The sequence below is a fragment of the Pestalotiopsis fici genome, assembly GCF_000516985.1.
Source record: "Pestalotiopsis fici W106-1 unplaced genomic scaffold PFICI_Scf_4, whole genome shotgun sequence".
Lineage (NCBI taxonomy): Eukaryota > Fungi > Ascomycota > Sordariomycetes > Amphisphaeriales > Sporocadaceae > Pestalotiopsis > Pestalotiopsis fici.
Window position 1 is genome coordinate 2922288 of NW_006917094.1, and position 16498 is coordinate 2938785.

The following is a 16498-nucleotide window of genomic DNA, read 5'->3' on the forward strand; positions in this document are numbered from 1 at the left end:
CTACGCCACATAAACTCGGCAGCATTTCCCTTGGTTATCTTATGCCTTGACTATGTATTGACTCAACACCACACTTTCAAGATATCGGATGTTGAGCATACTGAATATTGGAAAAATGGCAAGTCATAAGTGGGATACATCAGACGAGCGTAAATGGTGAACAACTCCTGGGGCGTTTGATACGCGCTGCATAATTGATCATGGCATCGCTCATCATAGAAAATTGTTGTGATTGCTTTTCTTTTCTCTTTCTTGGACCCTGGTTTTATCCAGCATAATATATGCAGTGATCAGCATATGCCGAAATAAATATCCAAGAGTCCATCAGCAAGTTGTTTTATTCAATCATTACATAGCCGTCTCAACATACGTCTCGTCACTCGGCTGTAAAAGAGCATTACGTTATCATAGTATCGGTAGCAGCAAATCCGCGGAGTCCGAATAATCCAGGCAGCAAATGCTCAATACATCTTGAAACGTGTATACTATTGTTATGGCTCCACTTTCATCACCAATCAAACTATGAAAGCATGGTCATATACGCTTGGCGCGCGGAAACACCCCCAAAAATGCCAATTTCTTGCCGGGACCTTTGAGACTGGCAGACGACAATCCCGGTCCTCACGCTACCTGGACTACATGTCCTGATTGATCAATGCCGCTGGTCTGATTTCTGACAACCGGAGACCGTCGCATCCGTGTCTAGATGACGCGATTTCGAGTAAACAATGCTAGCAAGACCCCGTGTTATACTGCCCTTTTTGGCTGAGTTGCCTAAGCTGACGATGATTCCAACGGCACAACTTCCGCCCGAAGTGACCCACAGGACCTTGAGCCGGCTTATAATCAGGTATTGAAGCTGACGGGAGCGGTCAAAGCGCGTTTGGTTCCGATTGGTGATATTTTACGTAGGAGACAAGGATTGACTGATTATCTTTAGATCAGATAAGATTGCTTGGCATCGTATCCTTGGCATCTGATCTGATTAAAATGCTTGGCATTTCTCTTATATCCGAGCCGCACTCGTATACTAAAGGGCAAGGCCATGCTCATTTTCAAGCTGGCCATTGACACAATTAACTCGTCGAATTAACCATCATTTAGTAGCTATTTCATTAATTTAATTAATTTGAATAAAATGTCATCCATTGCCAAGGACGCGTCAGCCAATACGGCAGCCGGCCCCCTCGCACAAGTCGAGGCCGCAACTGTCTCGACAAACACGGCCCAAGAAGAAGAGACTGATCCCCATCTCGTCACATTTGATGAGCCATTCGACGCGGAAAACCCCCAAACCTGGCCCAGCAACCGCAAATGGGCCGTCACCAATGTCTTGTCTGCGACGGGCTTCAATCGAATCATGGTCTCAACCATCATGGCCCCAGCTCTGCCGGCTTTGGCGGCAGAGTTGGGCATGAGCACCACCGAGTCCGTCATGAGCCTTTCTATATATGTGCTTGCGACTGCGCTAGGTCCACTGCTGTGAGTACTCAAAACCTGTTGGGGGGGAGGGGGGTTCAATTCTTCTTAGACGATTCCTCTCCTGAGATCTTGTTTCCCGATCCCATATTTTTTTGGCTTGGGAAATACCTTATTTATCTGTAGCTCGAGTACTTGTTGGAGATTTCTGCACAATCTAGAAAAGAATTGAGAGGCTAACACATATTGACTCACCAGGATCGGTCCGCTCTCCGAAATGTACGGCCGGCAGATTGTTCGTAAGTGGCTCTTGATCATTGTATAAATGCTTACACTGTCATTTTCCAAAAGCCCAAAAACATTGTCTCCCAGTATGTGGTTGTACAAATTTTGCGGCATCTCTCAAGTGGGGGATTAAATACATTACCTACCTTTTACCTGGAGTGAACGCTGACTGGCGTACTTGGTTCAAGTCCACGCATCCAACGCCTGGTTTCTGCTATGGAATATTGTCTGTGGCTTCGCCAACACGAAAGAGCTCCTTATTGCTTCTCGCTTCCTGGCCGGCTTTGGTGCCAGTGCCATTTACTCGCTCGCTGGCGGCGTCCTTGGTGACGTGTGGTCCGCCGAGCAGCGAGGTCGGTCTTTGGGGCTCTATATCCTCATTCCCATCTTGGGATCTGCAGTTGGTCAGTCATTCCATTTTCATTCTGCAATTTCCATCTTTTGTTGCTTTCTTTTTCCCCTCTCCGCCTGTCGTACTTACAAAGTGCTGATATTGCTTGGGCTCAGGACCAATTATTGGTGGATTCATGGCGGCACGGACGACCTGGAGATGGATGTTCTGGGCCACATCCATATTCCAGGGTCTCATGATTGCCGTCTCCCTCGTCGTGTTCAAGGAGACGTACGCGCCCCTGATCCTCAAGCGGCGCGCCGAGCAGCGGCGGCGGGAGACGGGGGATGCGCGTTACTACACGGCATTTGAGCGGCGCGACGAGCAGCGATCCCTCTTGGCCGTGCTGGGGCGCACGCTGACCCGGCCGCTGCGGTTGCTGGCCTTTCATCCCATTATTCAGGTCACGGCGGCCATTGAGGCCTTTTACTACGGTCTCTTGTATATTGTCTTGTCGAGCTTCGCCTCGGTGTGGACGGACCAGTACGGCCAGTCGACCGAGGTCAGCGGGCTCCATTATATCACCTGCGCCCTTGGCGAGGTGGCCGGCGGGTTGGTCGGTGGCCCGCTCATGGACTTCATGTATCGTCACATGCTCCAACGTGCCGGCAACGGGGAGCATCTGCCCGAGTTCCGCCTTCCGCTTATCGTCCCCGTGGCTATTTTGGGGCCAATCGGCCTGTTTGTTTACGGCTGGGCAGCCGAATTCCGCGTGCACTGGATCGTGGTAGATATCGGTGTATTCATTTACATGTTCGGGGGTCAAATTACCGGAATGCCATTGCAGGTCAGTCATTTGGGTGTTGATTCTTGTTTTCACCCGGCCCTACGAGTGGTTGAGCATACCTTGCCATACACAGGATACTCTCTCCTCTACGTTCATGTGTCATGGAAGATCATGATTCCGTTTCGAGACAGACACTGACTGTATTCTTTGCGCCCTCCAATGTAGGCATACGTCATGGACGCATACCCCGAGCACACGAGTAGCGCATTGTCGGCCGCCCAGTTCCTCCGAAGTATGGCAGCATTTTCGTTCCCCTTGTTTGCACCGAGCATGTATGCGGCTTTGGGATACGGCTGGGGAAACAGTACTATTGCATTCATTGCCCTGGTGTTCGGCATACCAGCGCCATTGATGCTGTGGTATTGGGGGGCGCGATTGAGAGCAAAGGCGACTTCGAGTCACTGATGATGCACGCTGCGTAACACATTGGGCCCTCACGCGCGAGACCCAGAGTTTCAAAGATGCTGCGGCTGTGAGTATACTTTCGGTCGCAATTGTTGCCGTTGTTGGCACATCTTGTTCCGTTCCACCGCGCTTGCGTGGGCGGTCAACGACGGGACAGGTGAGAGTCGAGCCCAGCTGCCAGCCTATATTAGTCTTGGTTATCTCCATAGTATACCTAGTAGTAGGTAGAGTGGAGTTGAGAGTACCTACGCAGCATCAGTTCAGTTCACCCTGTTGGCGCGCTTGCGCTTGAATGGAACACATAATTGTGGGACCTTCAGCCACCGCTATAATTTCAAGATGGGAAACACGAGGGAAACTCCATCTCTCACATGTTGTTGCGACCTCGGGAATATTTTATTTTCCACATCATAACGGAACTCTTCCTTCAAGCGGAAGGACATTTCTCGGCCCTTGAGCTGACGCAGGTTGAGCCAAACTATAATCGAGGTCGGAGATAAAAGAAAAACGTTGGCCGCCATGCGTTCATCTTATTCGTGGGTTTGGTGGAGATAGCTCGCATATTTCATAATATAATTATTTTCCGACCAGTCAAGAGACTAAGAGATGATTTATAATGCCACGTGGGTGCATCCCGATGCCGTTGCATTTATATTCATAATACCTTTATGTTGAACGGCCGGCATATACTAGAAGCATGACATATCCCTGGTCAGAACCACGCTGCTTTTAGTTCTGGTCCTAGACAAGGGTACTGGACCCTGCCGACAGACATGATCAATGTATTCTTGGTAAATGTGAAACAACTCGAGGATTGTGAATGACTATTGCGTGATTCGCCGGCTCACATCAATGATTTGTTTTTATGAGAGCCTTTTGTTAATTGTATCTCAAGCATGATGGAATATATGTTACTAGTTTCACTGGGCAATGCTCATGTTTACTTTGAGCTCCAGGCGACTTCTAGAGAATCAATCTGTACAGATACATTTTGGACGAAACCGATTTCCACGGAGCATATCTTCTGACTCACATTGAGCAATGGCATGAAGCTCGTCTGCGATATGGACATGACAAATTCGAAACCTGTCTACTCGTGGGTACTTCAAAACTGACAGAATGACTAAGAGAATTAAAGTACGGGTTTTCGGTATAAGCAGTTTTATATCACTACCTAGGCAAGTAGCTTGATAAATACGATTTTCTACTCTTATATAGATACGTTTTAGGACGAAAATTATATAAGGAGGTTTACGCTATCTTATGAAAAACCACCTCAATATTTTTTTAAAAAAAAAGGCCGGTTTCTGAATTCGACAAGATCCTCATCTGCTCCAATGGCAGATATATAATCAAGATTTTGCATCGTTTTTACTGGCAATCACGCTGTTGGACCATTCTGTGCTTCGAGTGCGCGCAAAGTACCATTCAACAAAAAGGGTACAGTCACAGTATCCTGCGCGACAATGGCGGCGAGGAGACCCGTGGCAACATGAATGAAGCCGTAGACCAATCTGGCCATAGCCTTTGGGAGTCAGACACTCACACATATCTCTGAAAAATTTCTCACAAAGAGAGACCCCTCAACAGTTTTAACATCAGGTGATTTGAACTTCATTTTCGGGATTTGAAGCAAAATCTTGGTCAGAGGAATAGGATGGCAGGATCTTGGGTCAAATCAATCTACGTCTTGAGTTCGCTATATTGCATCAAGTTGAAGTTGGAACAGCTAATCTCTTGAGTCGACGACGTCCACTGCCAGCCTTGGAAGCCCCGGGCATCCGAATTGTTACCCGATAGTATGCCGATGAATGTGTACTTACAACGGCCATGATAGCATATTAACGACGCGATAACCTACCACTTCCAGTCAACGGACGACCAGGATTTATTGTCGAGCCACTGGCAGCCACTGAGCTTCAAGCTCATGCTCCCTACAGATTAGGAGCTAGACAACAATGAGACGGATCAAGGCTGGCTTTCTTTTTTCCTTCTTTTTTATTTGCTCTTACTCTCCTTATTCTTCTTCTATTTCTTTTCCCCGCATTTTTTCCCCCTTGGTATCATCGTTGAGAATGAGCCAAGTGCTGAATGGAACAGAATGAGAAGAGTTGGCTGGACGAATCAGTTTTCTTAATGAATGAGATAAAATTGCTGCAGATCAAGCTAATTGATGCACTGTTTGATTGATATGAGTGTAATGCATCAGCATGAAATCCAGTCTGGACAAGTCGTGTTATCATGGTATTCAGTACTGTTGTCTTAGCATTAGCGCACTCTGAACAATATAGTCAATGACTGGTCCCTGCATAAGTGCTCGGTGATCCACTGCCGTAAGGTGACTTGGATAAGTAAAAGCGGCACAGGTCTGTCTTGATTCATTCGATATTGCGCCTTTATCGAGCTATATAACGCAGTAACTATGCAAAGTAATCAAGTAGTAATTCAGGGAGTAGTTCATAGACGAGAAATAAAAAAGTGCAACGTACAAAAAAAAAAAAAAATCCTCAAAGGTCGCGGCTATAGAAGCCGATCTAAACTTGGTCGATGGTCCGAAGCCGCGGGGGCTAGAGTGGTATCGTTGCAATGATTGGCGCGCAAGGATTGGTGGGATAGTCGGGGTTAGAGCTGCCGAACGTCATGCCCCCAAATATTGTTGGAGCGTAATACCGCCCACTATTGAGCCAGTCCCCCTCACGACCCAACATTGGAGATACCGGCAAAGGAGCAGTTCGACAGCACCTCTAGCCAATGGTGCGCTGGTGCAAGCGGCTAGGAAGACCAGTGGTTCCTGGTCAAGTGAACAGCACGGTCTTTCGTAATGTCCCGAGTTCGTGACAGCAATGTAAATTGTGGGATCGTGGGCCGCGGCGTTTGCCTACAAAAACAGCTCCAGGTATCATTGGCACGAACCCCTCCTTGAGTATCTAGTATATGCTTTTGCGATCGTCTCTTTGTCGAGCTGTGTCCTCACTTTCTCCAATCACCCACCTCCTCCAACAATTCATTCGTTGTCAGTAAGAGATTGTACAGCCTGTATACCATTTTTTTTTTTAGCCGGCAAGATGAGCCCATCCGCTATTGATGATGCTCCGTCGCACCTCGACGTGAAGCCATCCAAGGCCAACATTGGCGTTTACACCAACCCGGCGCATGACCTTTGGATCAACGAGGCCGAGCCCACTGTTGAGGACGTGCAGAATGGTAGTTCTTTAAAGCATGGCGAAGTGACCGTGGCCGTCAAAAGCACAGGAATTTGCGGGTGAGTAGCCGGCGCAACACCACTTGTGCACGCCTTATCAAGCTGACAGAAGATCATGTCTAGGTCGGACGTTCACTTCTGGCACGCAGGCTGCATTGGCCCCATGATTGTCGAGGGTGACCACATATTGGGACACGAATCCGCCGGACAAGTCATTGCCGTACATCCTTCGGTCAAGCACCTCAAAGTCGGCGACCGAGTAGCGATCGAGCCAAACGTCATTTGCAATGAATGCGAGCCGTGTCTTACTGGCAGATACAATGGTTGCGAAAAGGTCGAGTTCTTGTCAACACCTCCCGTACCAGGTCTCTTGAGGCGTTACGTGAACCACCCTGCTGTCTGGTGCCACAAGATCGGTGACATGACGTACGAGAATGGCTCGCTACTTGAGCCGCTCAGCGTCGCCCTGGCCGGCATGCAGCGTGCCAAGGTGCAACTCGGAGACCCGGTTCTGATCTGTGGTGCTGGGCCCATTGGACTCATCACTCTGCTTTGCGCAAAGGCTGCTGGGGCTTGCCCTCTGGTCATTACTGACATTGATGAGGGTCGCCTGAAGTTTGCAAAGGAGCTCTGCCCGTCTGTCATTACTCACAAAGTCGAGCGGGCCAGCGCCGAGGATGCGGCCAAGGCTATAGTCAAGACCTTTGGCGGCATCGAGCCCACAGTTGCGCTGGAATGCACGGGCGTTGAGAGCAGTCTAGCTGCAGCTATCTGGGCTGTCAAGTTTGGAGGCAAGGTCTTTGTCATTGGTGTTGGCAAAAATGAGCTAAACTTCCCTTTCATGAGGTGTAGTACCAGAGAGGTTGACTTGCAGTTCCAGTATCGATACTGCAATACCTGGCCGCGTGCTATTCGCTTGGTGCAGAACGGAGTCATTGACCTGGCCAAGCTGGTAACGCATCGATACAAGCTAGAGGAAGCACTCGAGGCGTTCAAGACGGCAGCTGATCCAAAGACTGGCGCGATCAAGGTGCAGATCCAGAGTCTCGATTAGGCTTTTAGAGGCGATTCAGAATAAATGAAGCTCGAGGCAACTTTTGATGATCTGAAATTGCCGTGTCCCCAAGCTCAATATTCGCAACCATGGCATTGATGGGGAGTTTTAGTGTAGGGACGGGGCCCAGGCCATAGCTATAGAGGACTGTGCGTGTTGTGGAGGTTCCATGACGAGCTGGGGATCAAAGGAGAAGTACAACAGATATGGTATTGTTTGGTAAATAACGTGTGTAGATTTACAGAAATTTTAGGAATACTCCAAAGCCAATCTGAAAAAATAACAAGGTAAAGACAAAGTTTGAGAGAATCATGAACCTGCCTTGATTAGTGTCATGTTGAAGACGGCCAGAAGCTTCAAAATGACTGACTTGCTTCGAGAGGAGGATTATTAAAGCACGGGCGAAATTTGTCGTCCCATATATGAAGCAATACGTAGTGCAAAGAAGGTACGTACCTGGCAGCGCGCCCCGTGCGAGCCCGTAGGTAACGTTCTTTCCCGAAGCAGATGGAGCTTTTGATTGGCCAATCACGTAGAATGTGGATCCGGCTGCCGAAAAGTGCTCAACTTTTTACCACGAAGCTCGTGAGATCCCAATCCAACCTCCCGACGCCGACGACTCCTCTCAATCCGCCATCGAATCCAGTCGCTCACCAGGCACCCGTCAGCCTCCCTCGTCCCTCTTGTCTGTGAGCTTTCGAACGCCCGCAATCCACGACATAACCGCCCATCATGTCTTCCCAGGCCCTTACGCGCCCCGTCCTCCGCCAGTCCGGAGCTCTGCGCATGGCTGCCCGCAGATTCGAGTCCACCACCACATCCAAGGCCGCCGACGCCGCCAAGGAGACCGCCTCCAAGGCATCGAGCTCCGCCTCCGAGTATGCCTCCAAGGCACAGCAGGGCCTCTCCAAGGTCACCTCGGCCGCTGGCCCGGCTATCTCGGGCGCTGCCAGGGGCGTCGCCAGCTCCCTGAGCAAGGTCGGTGGCCGGACAGGCAGACTGGTTGCCTTTGTCGAGAGTACGTGGAAATGATCCAGACAAGCCCAAATTCTTCAGACACGTCTCGCCAATGACCCGACTGTCGCAACCATGTCTACCATAAGTCCCCCATGAGAAGGACGACAGCTGACCTGGATAAACTATAGAGCAAATTCCCCAGGTCATCTACTACTCCAAGGTCGGTGCTGAACTCGGCAAGATCGTGTTCCGCAACCAGAAGATGTCTCCTCCGTAAGTTGTGCCATCAAAACTGTCCATTGGGACCATGTATATATTAACACCAAGAAACCCAGCTCCCTCGAGACTTTCCAGAGCTACTGGCAGAAAGCTTACAAGACGGCGCTCAACCCCAGCGCTCTTGCGCAAACCGCCTCGCAAACCGCTTCCAAGGCCGCTCAGCAGCCTGCCTCGATAGTTGAGCGTGTCCGAAACGTGAACCGCGCCCAGGTCATTGCTGGCGGTGTCGTTGCTGCCGAGTGCCTTGGTTTCTTCACCATTGGCGAGATGATTGGCCGCTTCAAGATCATCGGATACCACGGCGACAACGGTGCTGCCCACCACTAAATCCAGCCACGGAGACGAGTTTTTTACGCAACGGCCACAGTAGAGAACCCCAACGCGATAAAGACGGGGGCCCGGAGATGTTCAATAGACAGGGCACAGGATTAAAAGTGTCAGCTGACGGATGTACTCTGCAAATAGGGGGTTCAGGATACTTGAATCCCCACAGACATTTAGACTAGCGATGAGATAGCCGCCACGTTATTGCGGTAGTCTTGATCCCTTTTTTGGGGCTACGATTGAAGGAGCAGGGCTGGGTGAGGATCTGCGTAGCATCCACCAGTATAGCCTGCCCTCTCAAAAGAGCCCTCCCAAAAATTTCCTTTGTAATCCTGTACAATACCTGAACGGCATAGGATGGTTGTCTGGAGAGAATCAAATAATCGATTGAAAAAAAGTGTACAATGTCCCAAAGAATTCACATATACGTGTCTCAAGTTGGTGATGTTTAGTACATGTTTGCTATCACGCCAAAAGTTTGATTCTATTGAAGTTGGAAACGGTAGTAGTTACCGCCAAATATCAACTGAGAGGATGATTCGTGCCAAGCAGGAATTCTGAGCAAGTCAAGTCCGTGATCCTTGTGAGCTCAGCCCATTCTTCTCCAATGCACAGATCAAATTGCTGCAAGGTACTTTGGTGTTCCCTCAGCCAGTACCTACCTGAAGTCGTGACAAGCCATGATAGGGTTTCTTTAGAGACGACTGGACAAAAAAGCCAGCTTATAGGAAGAGAGCCCGAAGCGCTCCACGTACCGACACGGCCCGTGGGACCTGTCCTGCTTACATTTTACTCGTTACACCAAACCAAAGGGGCCGCAACACGCATGCTTTCCGAACGGGACGAGACGACACGTACACACTACGAGACCGGTTGACAGGAGCCGAGCCTCCCTGGGGAAACAAGGACGAGAGTTATATTTTCTTTCCCTCAACAAGCGAGATGGTGTGCGACATGATTTCTTTTTCCCATCATGTTGCATACTGGGCATGCACGAAGGGGCGCCTTCACAGGAGGTGTCGTCGCCCATCTCCCGTCCTCCATCTATACCAAAGATAGGGGGTTAGGGAGGAGAGGAGAAGGGGCGGTGGGCCAAGTGGTCAGCGGTCAAGGTTCATTGAATGGGTGGGCTCTCATCTTGAGACCGCTTATCTACTGTCTTCCCTTCTCGCAAAATGGCAAATCGGGTGTCTCCCTCGTTCTCATGTCAGTTATCCCCCATTGACCAAGAGCAGGCAAGTCTGGCATTCAATCATGGGATTGGAGGGAGGAGGTATGCCCGGCTGTTCTCGCGACGGCCCGTGGCCTGCCAGGGTAATGCAACCGCCTTTATTCTCTCTCTTTCTCTTCCCCTTCCCCTCTTCGCTTATTGCCCTTCTTCTTGATGAGAAACAGTAACATGTTGTATCCCCATACACCATCTTCGCGTATTGTGACCTCGGTAGGTAGCAAACCTCCAGGCGTCGATGCAGAACCGGATGGGGCTTTGCGGCAAACACGATGCAGTCTGTGCAGACAGATGACATTTGGAATTTCTGGGTATCTTGACCAGCTTCCGCGTTTTCCACTAGGCCAGAGATTATCTGTCTTTTTTTTTTTTTTTTTTTTTTTCCGCCTTTCCCCCTCTGCAGCATAACGCATATCATTTCTCAGATAATCGAGTGGTTGGTTCACCTAGTAAGTACACAGTAAGGTAGATCTGCAGGTCATGTACAGTGCTCTCTTCAGAGTCCGTACCAATTTTTTAATATTTCTGTTTTCCACCTCAGGCAGGGTACACGAGACTAGGTGGGCGGGAGAAGCGAGGAATGAGAAAAATAGGTGCATGACTTTCAAGTACCTCAGCCCAGTAAGACATACATACATACGTGGATGCAATGCACCACACAAGATGTAATGTGAGATCTCCAATATTGGCAATTCGCGGTTTGGGGACGGTTTGGGGACGACTGCATGCATAATGCATCGCCAGCACATCGTAAGGAGTGGGGTGCAACGAGACAGAGATCATCGCAACTGTCAAAGTGTGGTGGTATTGGTCCCTTTTTGGCATCTCATGTATGCCAGGCATCAAAGCCCCCGGGCAACGGAGAATGGTTCCTGAGTGAGTGAGAGGTACATAGTTGAAGATCAAGGCCGAGTATCGTAGTACAACCTTAGTACAACCTCTCCAAGGTTGTAGAAAGGTTCAGGCTCTGAGGACTGTTGCCCTAGAGACGAGGCAGATAGGGCTGGCATTAGCGGCCTATATCATACATCATGGGGTCCGGATCGGCTGATACATATTGATCCAGGATAAACCAATTGGCTTTCTGGGCGATTGGACACCAATTTTCGTTCCGAGGCGTCAAGCTCTTTTTTGTTTTCCTCCGCGGTGCCGTTGTTTCTAGCCCGTTGTTCACAAGAAAACATGTCGGCAAGATAGTCGGGCTCCTTTGGTCCAAAGTATCGAACAAATATCTTGGAGGCCTCGGGCAGCAGCCTCGATTCGACATCATGCCGCAATGTTATTGATATGCCCTCACACTGCAAGAGTACACTGAATGGCCTCCATGACCAGATGAACCCTGTACTTGTCATGCCACCGCCAGTTGTCCTTGCAGCTTCGGGCCCCTGTTCGCCCTCATCGAACATGGGAAGCGGCAAATTTAGGTCATCGCAACCAAGACACTGCGGCCGGCTGTGGAGATGCGATACATTGTCTTCTCTGTGTATGCCCAATGTCACGTACCTACCATTTGAGAAGTTATTTAGGCCGAGGGCCTACTGCATATGGCATTAGCAAGGGTAAGGACGACGGGATACCATCAGTGTAGTGCGAGTGACGTGTAAGTGCATGGGAAAAGTGCAGAAAAAGCTTCTCAAAGAAGAAGAAACTCACGATATACCTGGCTGGTCTCGGGTCGGATGATCCTGTGCAGACCGTATTGACGGGCCGTGAATGATGGGCCCATCTGCAGGCTAACCACCCGCGGCGCCTTGGTTCATGTTGGACCAATCTTGCCTGAATCCAGTTGGAGTATCATTGACGGGCTGCGCAGGAGCAGAAAAAGATTGGGAAACATTGATGCTGGTTTTCTAACCCCCAGCCAAACATTTCCCAGTCATCTTTGACCATGAATACGCAGGCGTAGTCGTCAATTGCTCCGGGGGAATTTGGTCTCATAGTTGGCACATTGCAACAGCTGTAATCGGATAGTCGCTTTCACAAATACGATAGAAGAAGGGCTGTGGCGGAGCGACGTCGTCGGGGGCGTGGGCATTGAGAGAGTTTCGGTGCTAAGAAATCTGCAGCCCAGAAGATGTGGTGGAAGGAACAAGATTTGGTTATAACTACGAACCAACAGTCGACTTGCATATTTGTTGACGGATTTGTGTTCATCCGCAACAGATCAATGATGTGGCTGCTCATCATAATATTGACCCGTAACGCGAGACGCTGGGTTTGGACGTGACAGTAGGCCACCGCGGCCGGGAATGCGGCCGCGAGGCCACCTAACTGTGCATTAATTCGTGAGCAGCGACCAAGTCAAGACAGTCAAGCAGTTGCCTAAAGTGGAGAACAAAGTAACAGGAATCAAGTCTATAACTCGAGATAAGCAATCATTGCAACCCACGTAGCCAGTCTAGCGAGGTCTGGCTCGCAGAATGCCTCCCGTGGAGTACATAGTGCACAAAACCAACCTTCTCATACATCTCGAGATGCCCGTTTGCCCGGAAGAAACCCACGAGGAAGCAGCCGTGGCCGAATGACGGCATGGACCGGCATATGCACATTCCACATGGCCACGAGGATAGACATGACCACCAATGCCTGCAAGTGTCCCATGCAAGCTAGCTGCACCGAGGCTGATGAATCGCCATTTGTTGGCTTAAAGGGACTGAATACCATCTTGAGCAAATATTTGTCGGCGTCGCATCGAAATGACGAGCGTAAGATTTCAAAAGGTAATCAAACAATTTCCCCTTTTTGTTGCATACAGCGTCTGTGGGGAAACACAGTGTAAATCACCACAGCCCTTCCATCGAACAGTAGGTGAAATCATGCACCTGAAATGACCTGGCTGCACAACCTTTCATGACTCTGCAACTCTGGAGCATTGACAAGGTTTCCGAATCTTGCGGCCGGGAGATTTCCAACGGCTGTTCCGTACAGAAGACAAGGGGGCAGTAGCATTGCCGGGGGGGCATCGTTTTGCGACGGCAGACAGTGGGCTGTCAGACTGGCAGGCATTGTTGCTAGGCGATCGACAGCATTGCTGAGTGGACTCGGAGAAGACCGCACGAAAGACAACTGGCCGCCCCCAAAAGACGCAGAGGTTTTGAGCCATTATATCGGTACGCCCGATTTGGGCTTGACTGGGCAGGGAAGACGAAGATGGGCGGTTCCGCAGCTCTGCGCATTGCTCAAGGCGGGCGGGTAGATTTTGCCGCCAAATGTCGCAATTGAGTCCCAAATAGAACAAAGCGCCGTAGAGCGGCTGCGAGAGATTGAGGAACTGCCAAGCTGTACAACATGCGCACAATTCGACACAGCCGCTTCTCCCCGGTGAGAATTCAACAGCCACAAAATAACACTGGCTGTAAAGCTGTCGTTATGAGACTTGCTAGTCTCCGTTTGAATCCTTCATCCCGCGCTAGACGCACTCGTCTGCGAACTCCAGTCGAGACGCATCAATATCTAGTAGCAGGCCGTCTCGCCGTATAAATGTACCTTGCCAAGGTTAGCGGTCGCTGCGGCACTATGGCGGCAAGCTGCATGGGCCTCGGAAACACTCACATGGTACAATGCGACCTGAAGGAACGGGTACAAATCTCCCGCTTAACATCATCAAGTAGGGAACGAACTTGAGCAGCTGAATACCCTTTGTATCGCGTCAGAGGGGCCATGCTCATGGCTTCTATACCCTGCACCATGCCCATATTCAACCATCGTCCGATTTCCTTTTGGAGCTCGGAAGATGGCCAAGGGTGGTAAGGGATTTCTTTGATGTTGCGCTTGATGTCCTCAAAACCAGCCTGTTTGAGCCATGATTCTGGCGCGGGCTCAAGGCTCAAGGGCATTCCAGCTTGCTCAAAGGCTGATCGCAGCTCGTTGAACCAGAAGCGGAGCTTTGAATCCTGTGGCAAGCTGTTATCTCCGCTCAGGGGGTGAAAGTCGATTTCGACATGTTCAATCATTCCGATACCTGGCTTCAGATGCCTTTGAGCTGATGTTAGTGCACAGCTTCTCGTATACGAACTCGGGCTTGTTCTTTACCGTAAAGCGTTTTTGTACAAAGTAGGCCAGTCGCGGATGCTTCCTGCGAGCATCTGCAAGTGGACCAAGTCGAAGGAATCTGGCTCTAGTCCCCAAGGATATTCCTCAATATCCTGACGACGGAACTCGATAGTAGCAGGGATGCTGTGTCACGTCAGCTCCGAGTTACGTGAGAATATTCACGTTCTGCATACCTTTCTGGTTGGGAATAATTTAGATCTAAACCTATGACTCTGCCAGACTGGTATGAGCTATAATGTTATTAGTGGGCCGTTCTGCGATAGACACAAGAGGATACAATCATGAGACATACTCAGCCATATCGATTGCCCATATACCCGTGCCGCACCCAAGATCGAGTATACGGGGTTCGGCACTACTAATCTTTGCTTCATGCAGGCCGCCCGCTCGAGCATCTTGCCTGCGTGCCACGGTGAAGAATTTGTGCATAATGTCCATTCTGTCGAGTTCGTTCTACAGATGTGTCAGCTTGATGAGAGGGAATTGGGGAGATTGAGAAGTTCTGGGTTCGTTGCTTGCGTACCTCATCTATGGGCATCAAGTATTGGCCCGGGTGGAAAGTAGCGTAAAACCGTCCATTCTCAGCGTACCAAGGCGCATTTGGCGATTGACCTGGTGCTTGAGGTTCAGGGGGTGGCAGAGGAGGCCGGCTAGGCTCCCTATAACGACGATTTGTTTAGCCCAATATGTCGTTATATACTTGATAGTGCCAGCGGTAGTGGAGGGGATCACCCGAAGGCAACCACGACAGGCATATCACGAAGAATGAGCTTACATATTGTAGTTAAACGCGCCCTGAGGCATGTTTGTCTTTTGTTCAGAATGCTGCGGCCAAGGCTGGTGGGAAGATTCACCTGGCTGGTGTAGCTCTGAAGCCCAGGAAGAATAGATGTTCGACATTTAAGAATCTCTTCTGTGTATATGATCTTCTTAAAGTGCAGACCAAGGTAATGTCGTGACCAAGCAGATACAGCATAAACGGTGCATGCAACAAATTGAAGAGCGAGGTCGGAACCCGGTTCCCCCTGACCGTCGACTCGCGCGTCCCAAAGATGTGTGTATGTTTATGGGTATATTGCCACTTATGCCACCACGGTTTTTGACGGCGCTGCTGCTTTCTGGTCGGCCCCCAAAAAAAAAACGCAGGGAGAGGGGAAGAAGTGAGAAAAAAGATAAAAAAGCACAGAGATTCACAGTGGAAGTAGAATAGATATGTCCTTCGGCAGAGTATTTGGCGTTGGCCGCAGCAGCACCAAAGGCAAAAATCTAGACAGGTTAAGTATTTGGTTTTTTTTTTGTTGAGGTGGGATTGGAGATGTGTGGTGCATGTGCTGTAAAAGGAGGAAACAACCGGGCACAGATAGGCGCCGCAGGCAAGATAGGCAAAGCAAGTACGACCCCGGGATAGCAGATGCGTCAGTCTGGTTTGGTAATGGCGGGGTGCCTTCCAAATTTATGAGAATGGCGAAAAAGCTAAAAAAGAAAAAAGACAGAACAAGAAGCGAGCGGCTTGATGAAGAGGGTATGTAGGCAATGTCTGTTGTCAATGCCTTGGACGGCGGCAGTGGCAAGCCGAAGTTTAAGTAATAGCTTCGGGCACTGAGGGAGCAGCCAGCGAAAGGGTAAGTAGGAAGAAAAAAGTTGTACAGAGACAGGAAGAGACAGGGGCATAAACGCCGTGGATCAACAATTAAGTTTGGGGATAGCTTCTGGTGCTTGACCACGCTGGTGGGACCCCCAGCATCTGCAGGTAGTGGGTTTTTTTTTTCCTTTCTTTCAACTCTTGACCCAAGGCATATATGTAAATCAAGTAAGGTAACGAGTAGTGATGTAGTAGGTAACGTAGGCAGGTTTTGGTAGTACCTAGCTGCCTACCTACTAGCTACCTGGTACATCAGCATTGACCATTGATCCCTACAAGGTAAGGTAGGCTAGGGGTACTTACTAACAGCCTGCAAGCGCATCAACATGGGGCAGGGCATCCAGCGTCTTGTTGTGGAAAGGCACTAACTCTTTCTATAAGTTTCGTGTAGTACCATGACATTTTGTGACATTTGATCACGTATCGAAATTCAAAGTCTTTTTACTTCTTTGTTTTCTCCTCTCTCTCTCTC

The 16498-nt window shown here is 49.7% G+C and overlaps 4 protein-coding genes across 4 annotated transcripts; 3 read left to right on the top strand and 1 right to left on the bottom strand.

Moving 5' to 3' along the window:
- Positions 1 to 1138: 1138 nt before the first annotated feature.
- On the top strand, positions 1139 to 3287 carry PFICI_06900 (uncharacterized protein; the record flags this gene model as incomplete). The annotated part of the gene is made up of 5 exons (XM_007835481.1): positions 1139 to 1482; positions 1678 to 1718; positions 1893 to 2108; positions 2212 to 2882; positions 3048 to 3287. The coding sequence occupies 5 exons, from the start codon at positions 1139 to 1141 to the stop codon at positions 3285 to 3287; spliced, it is 1512 nt and encodes a 503-aa protein (XP_007833672.1).
- A 3065-nt stretch (positions 3288 to 6352) lies between these two features.
- On the top strand, positions 6353 to 7543 carry PFICI_06901 (uncharacterized protein; the record flags this gene model as incomplete). Its single annotated transcript, XM_007835482.1, has 2 exons — positions 6353 to 6549; positions 6613 to 7543. 2 exons carry the CDS (start codon positions 6353 to 6355, stop codon positions 7541 to 7543), a joined length of 1128 nt encoding a protein of 375 aa, XP_007833673.1.
- A 732-nt stretch (positions 7544 to 8275) lies between these two features.
- Positions 8276 to 9106, top strand: PFICI_06902 (uncharacterized protein; the record flags this gene model as incomplete). The annotated part of the gene is made up of 3 exons (XM_007835483.1): positions 8276 to 8561; positions 8689 to 8773; positions 8836 to 9106. 3 exons carry the CDS (start codon positions 8276 to 8278, stop codon positions 9104 to 9106), a joined length of 642 nt encoding a protein of 213 aa, XP_007833674.1.
- Positions 9107 to 13879: 4773 nt separating this feature from the next.
- PFICI_06903 (uncharacterized protein) lies at positions 13880 to 15188 on the bottom strand (the record flags this gene model as incomplete). Its single annotated transcript, XM_007835484.1, has 6 exons — positions 13880 to 14306; positions 14364 to 14507; positions 14558 to 14614; positions 14677 to 14837; positions 14908 to 15043; positions 15160 to 15188. 6 exons carry the CDS (start codon positions 15186 to 15188, stop codon positions 13880 to 13882), a joined length of 954 nt encoding a protein of 317 aa, XP_007833675.1.
- Positions 15189 to 16498: the final 1310 nt, after the last annotated feature.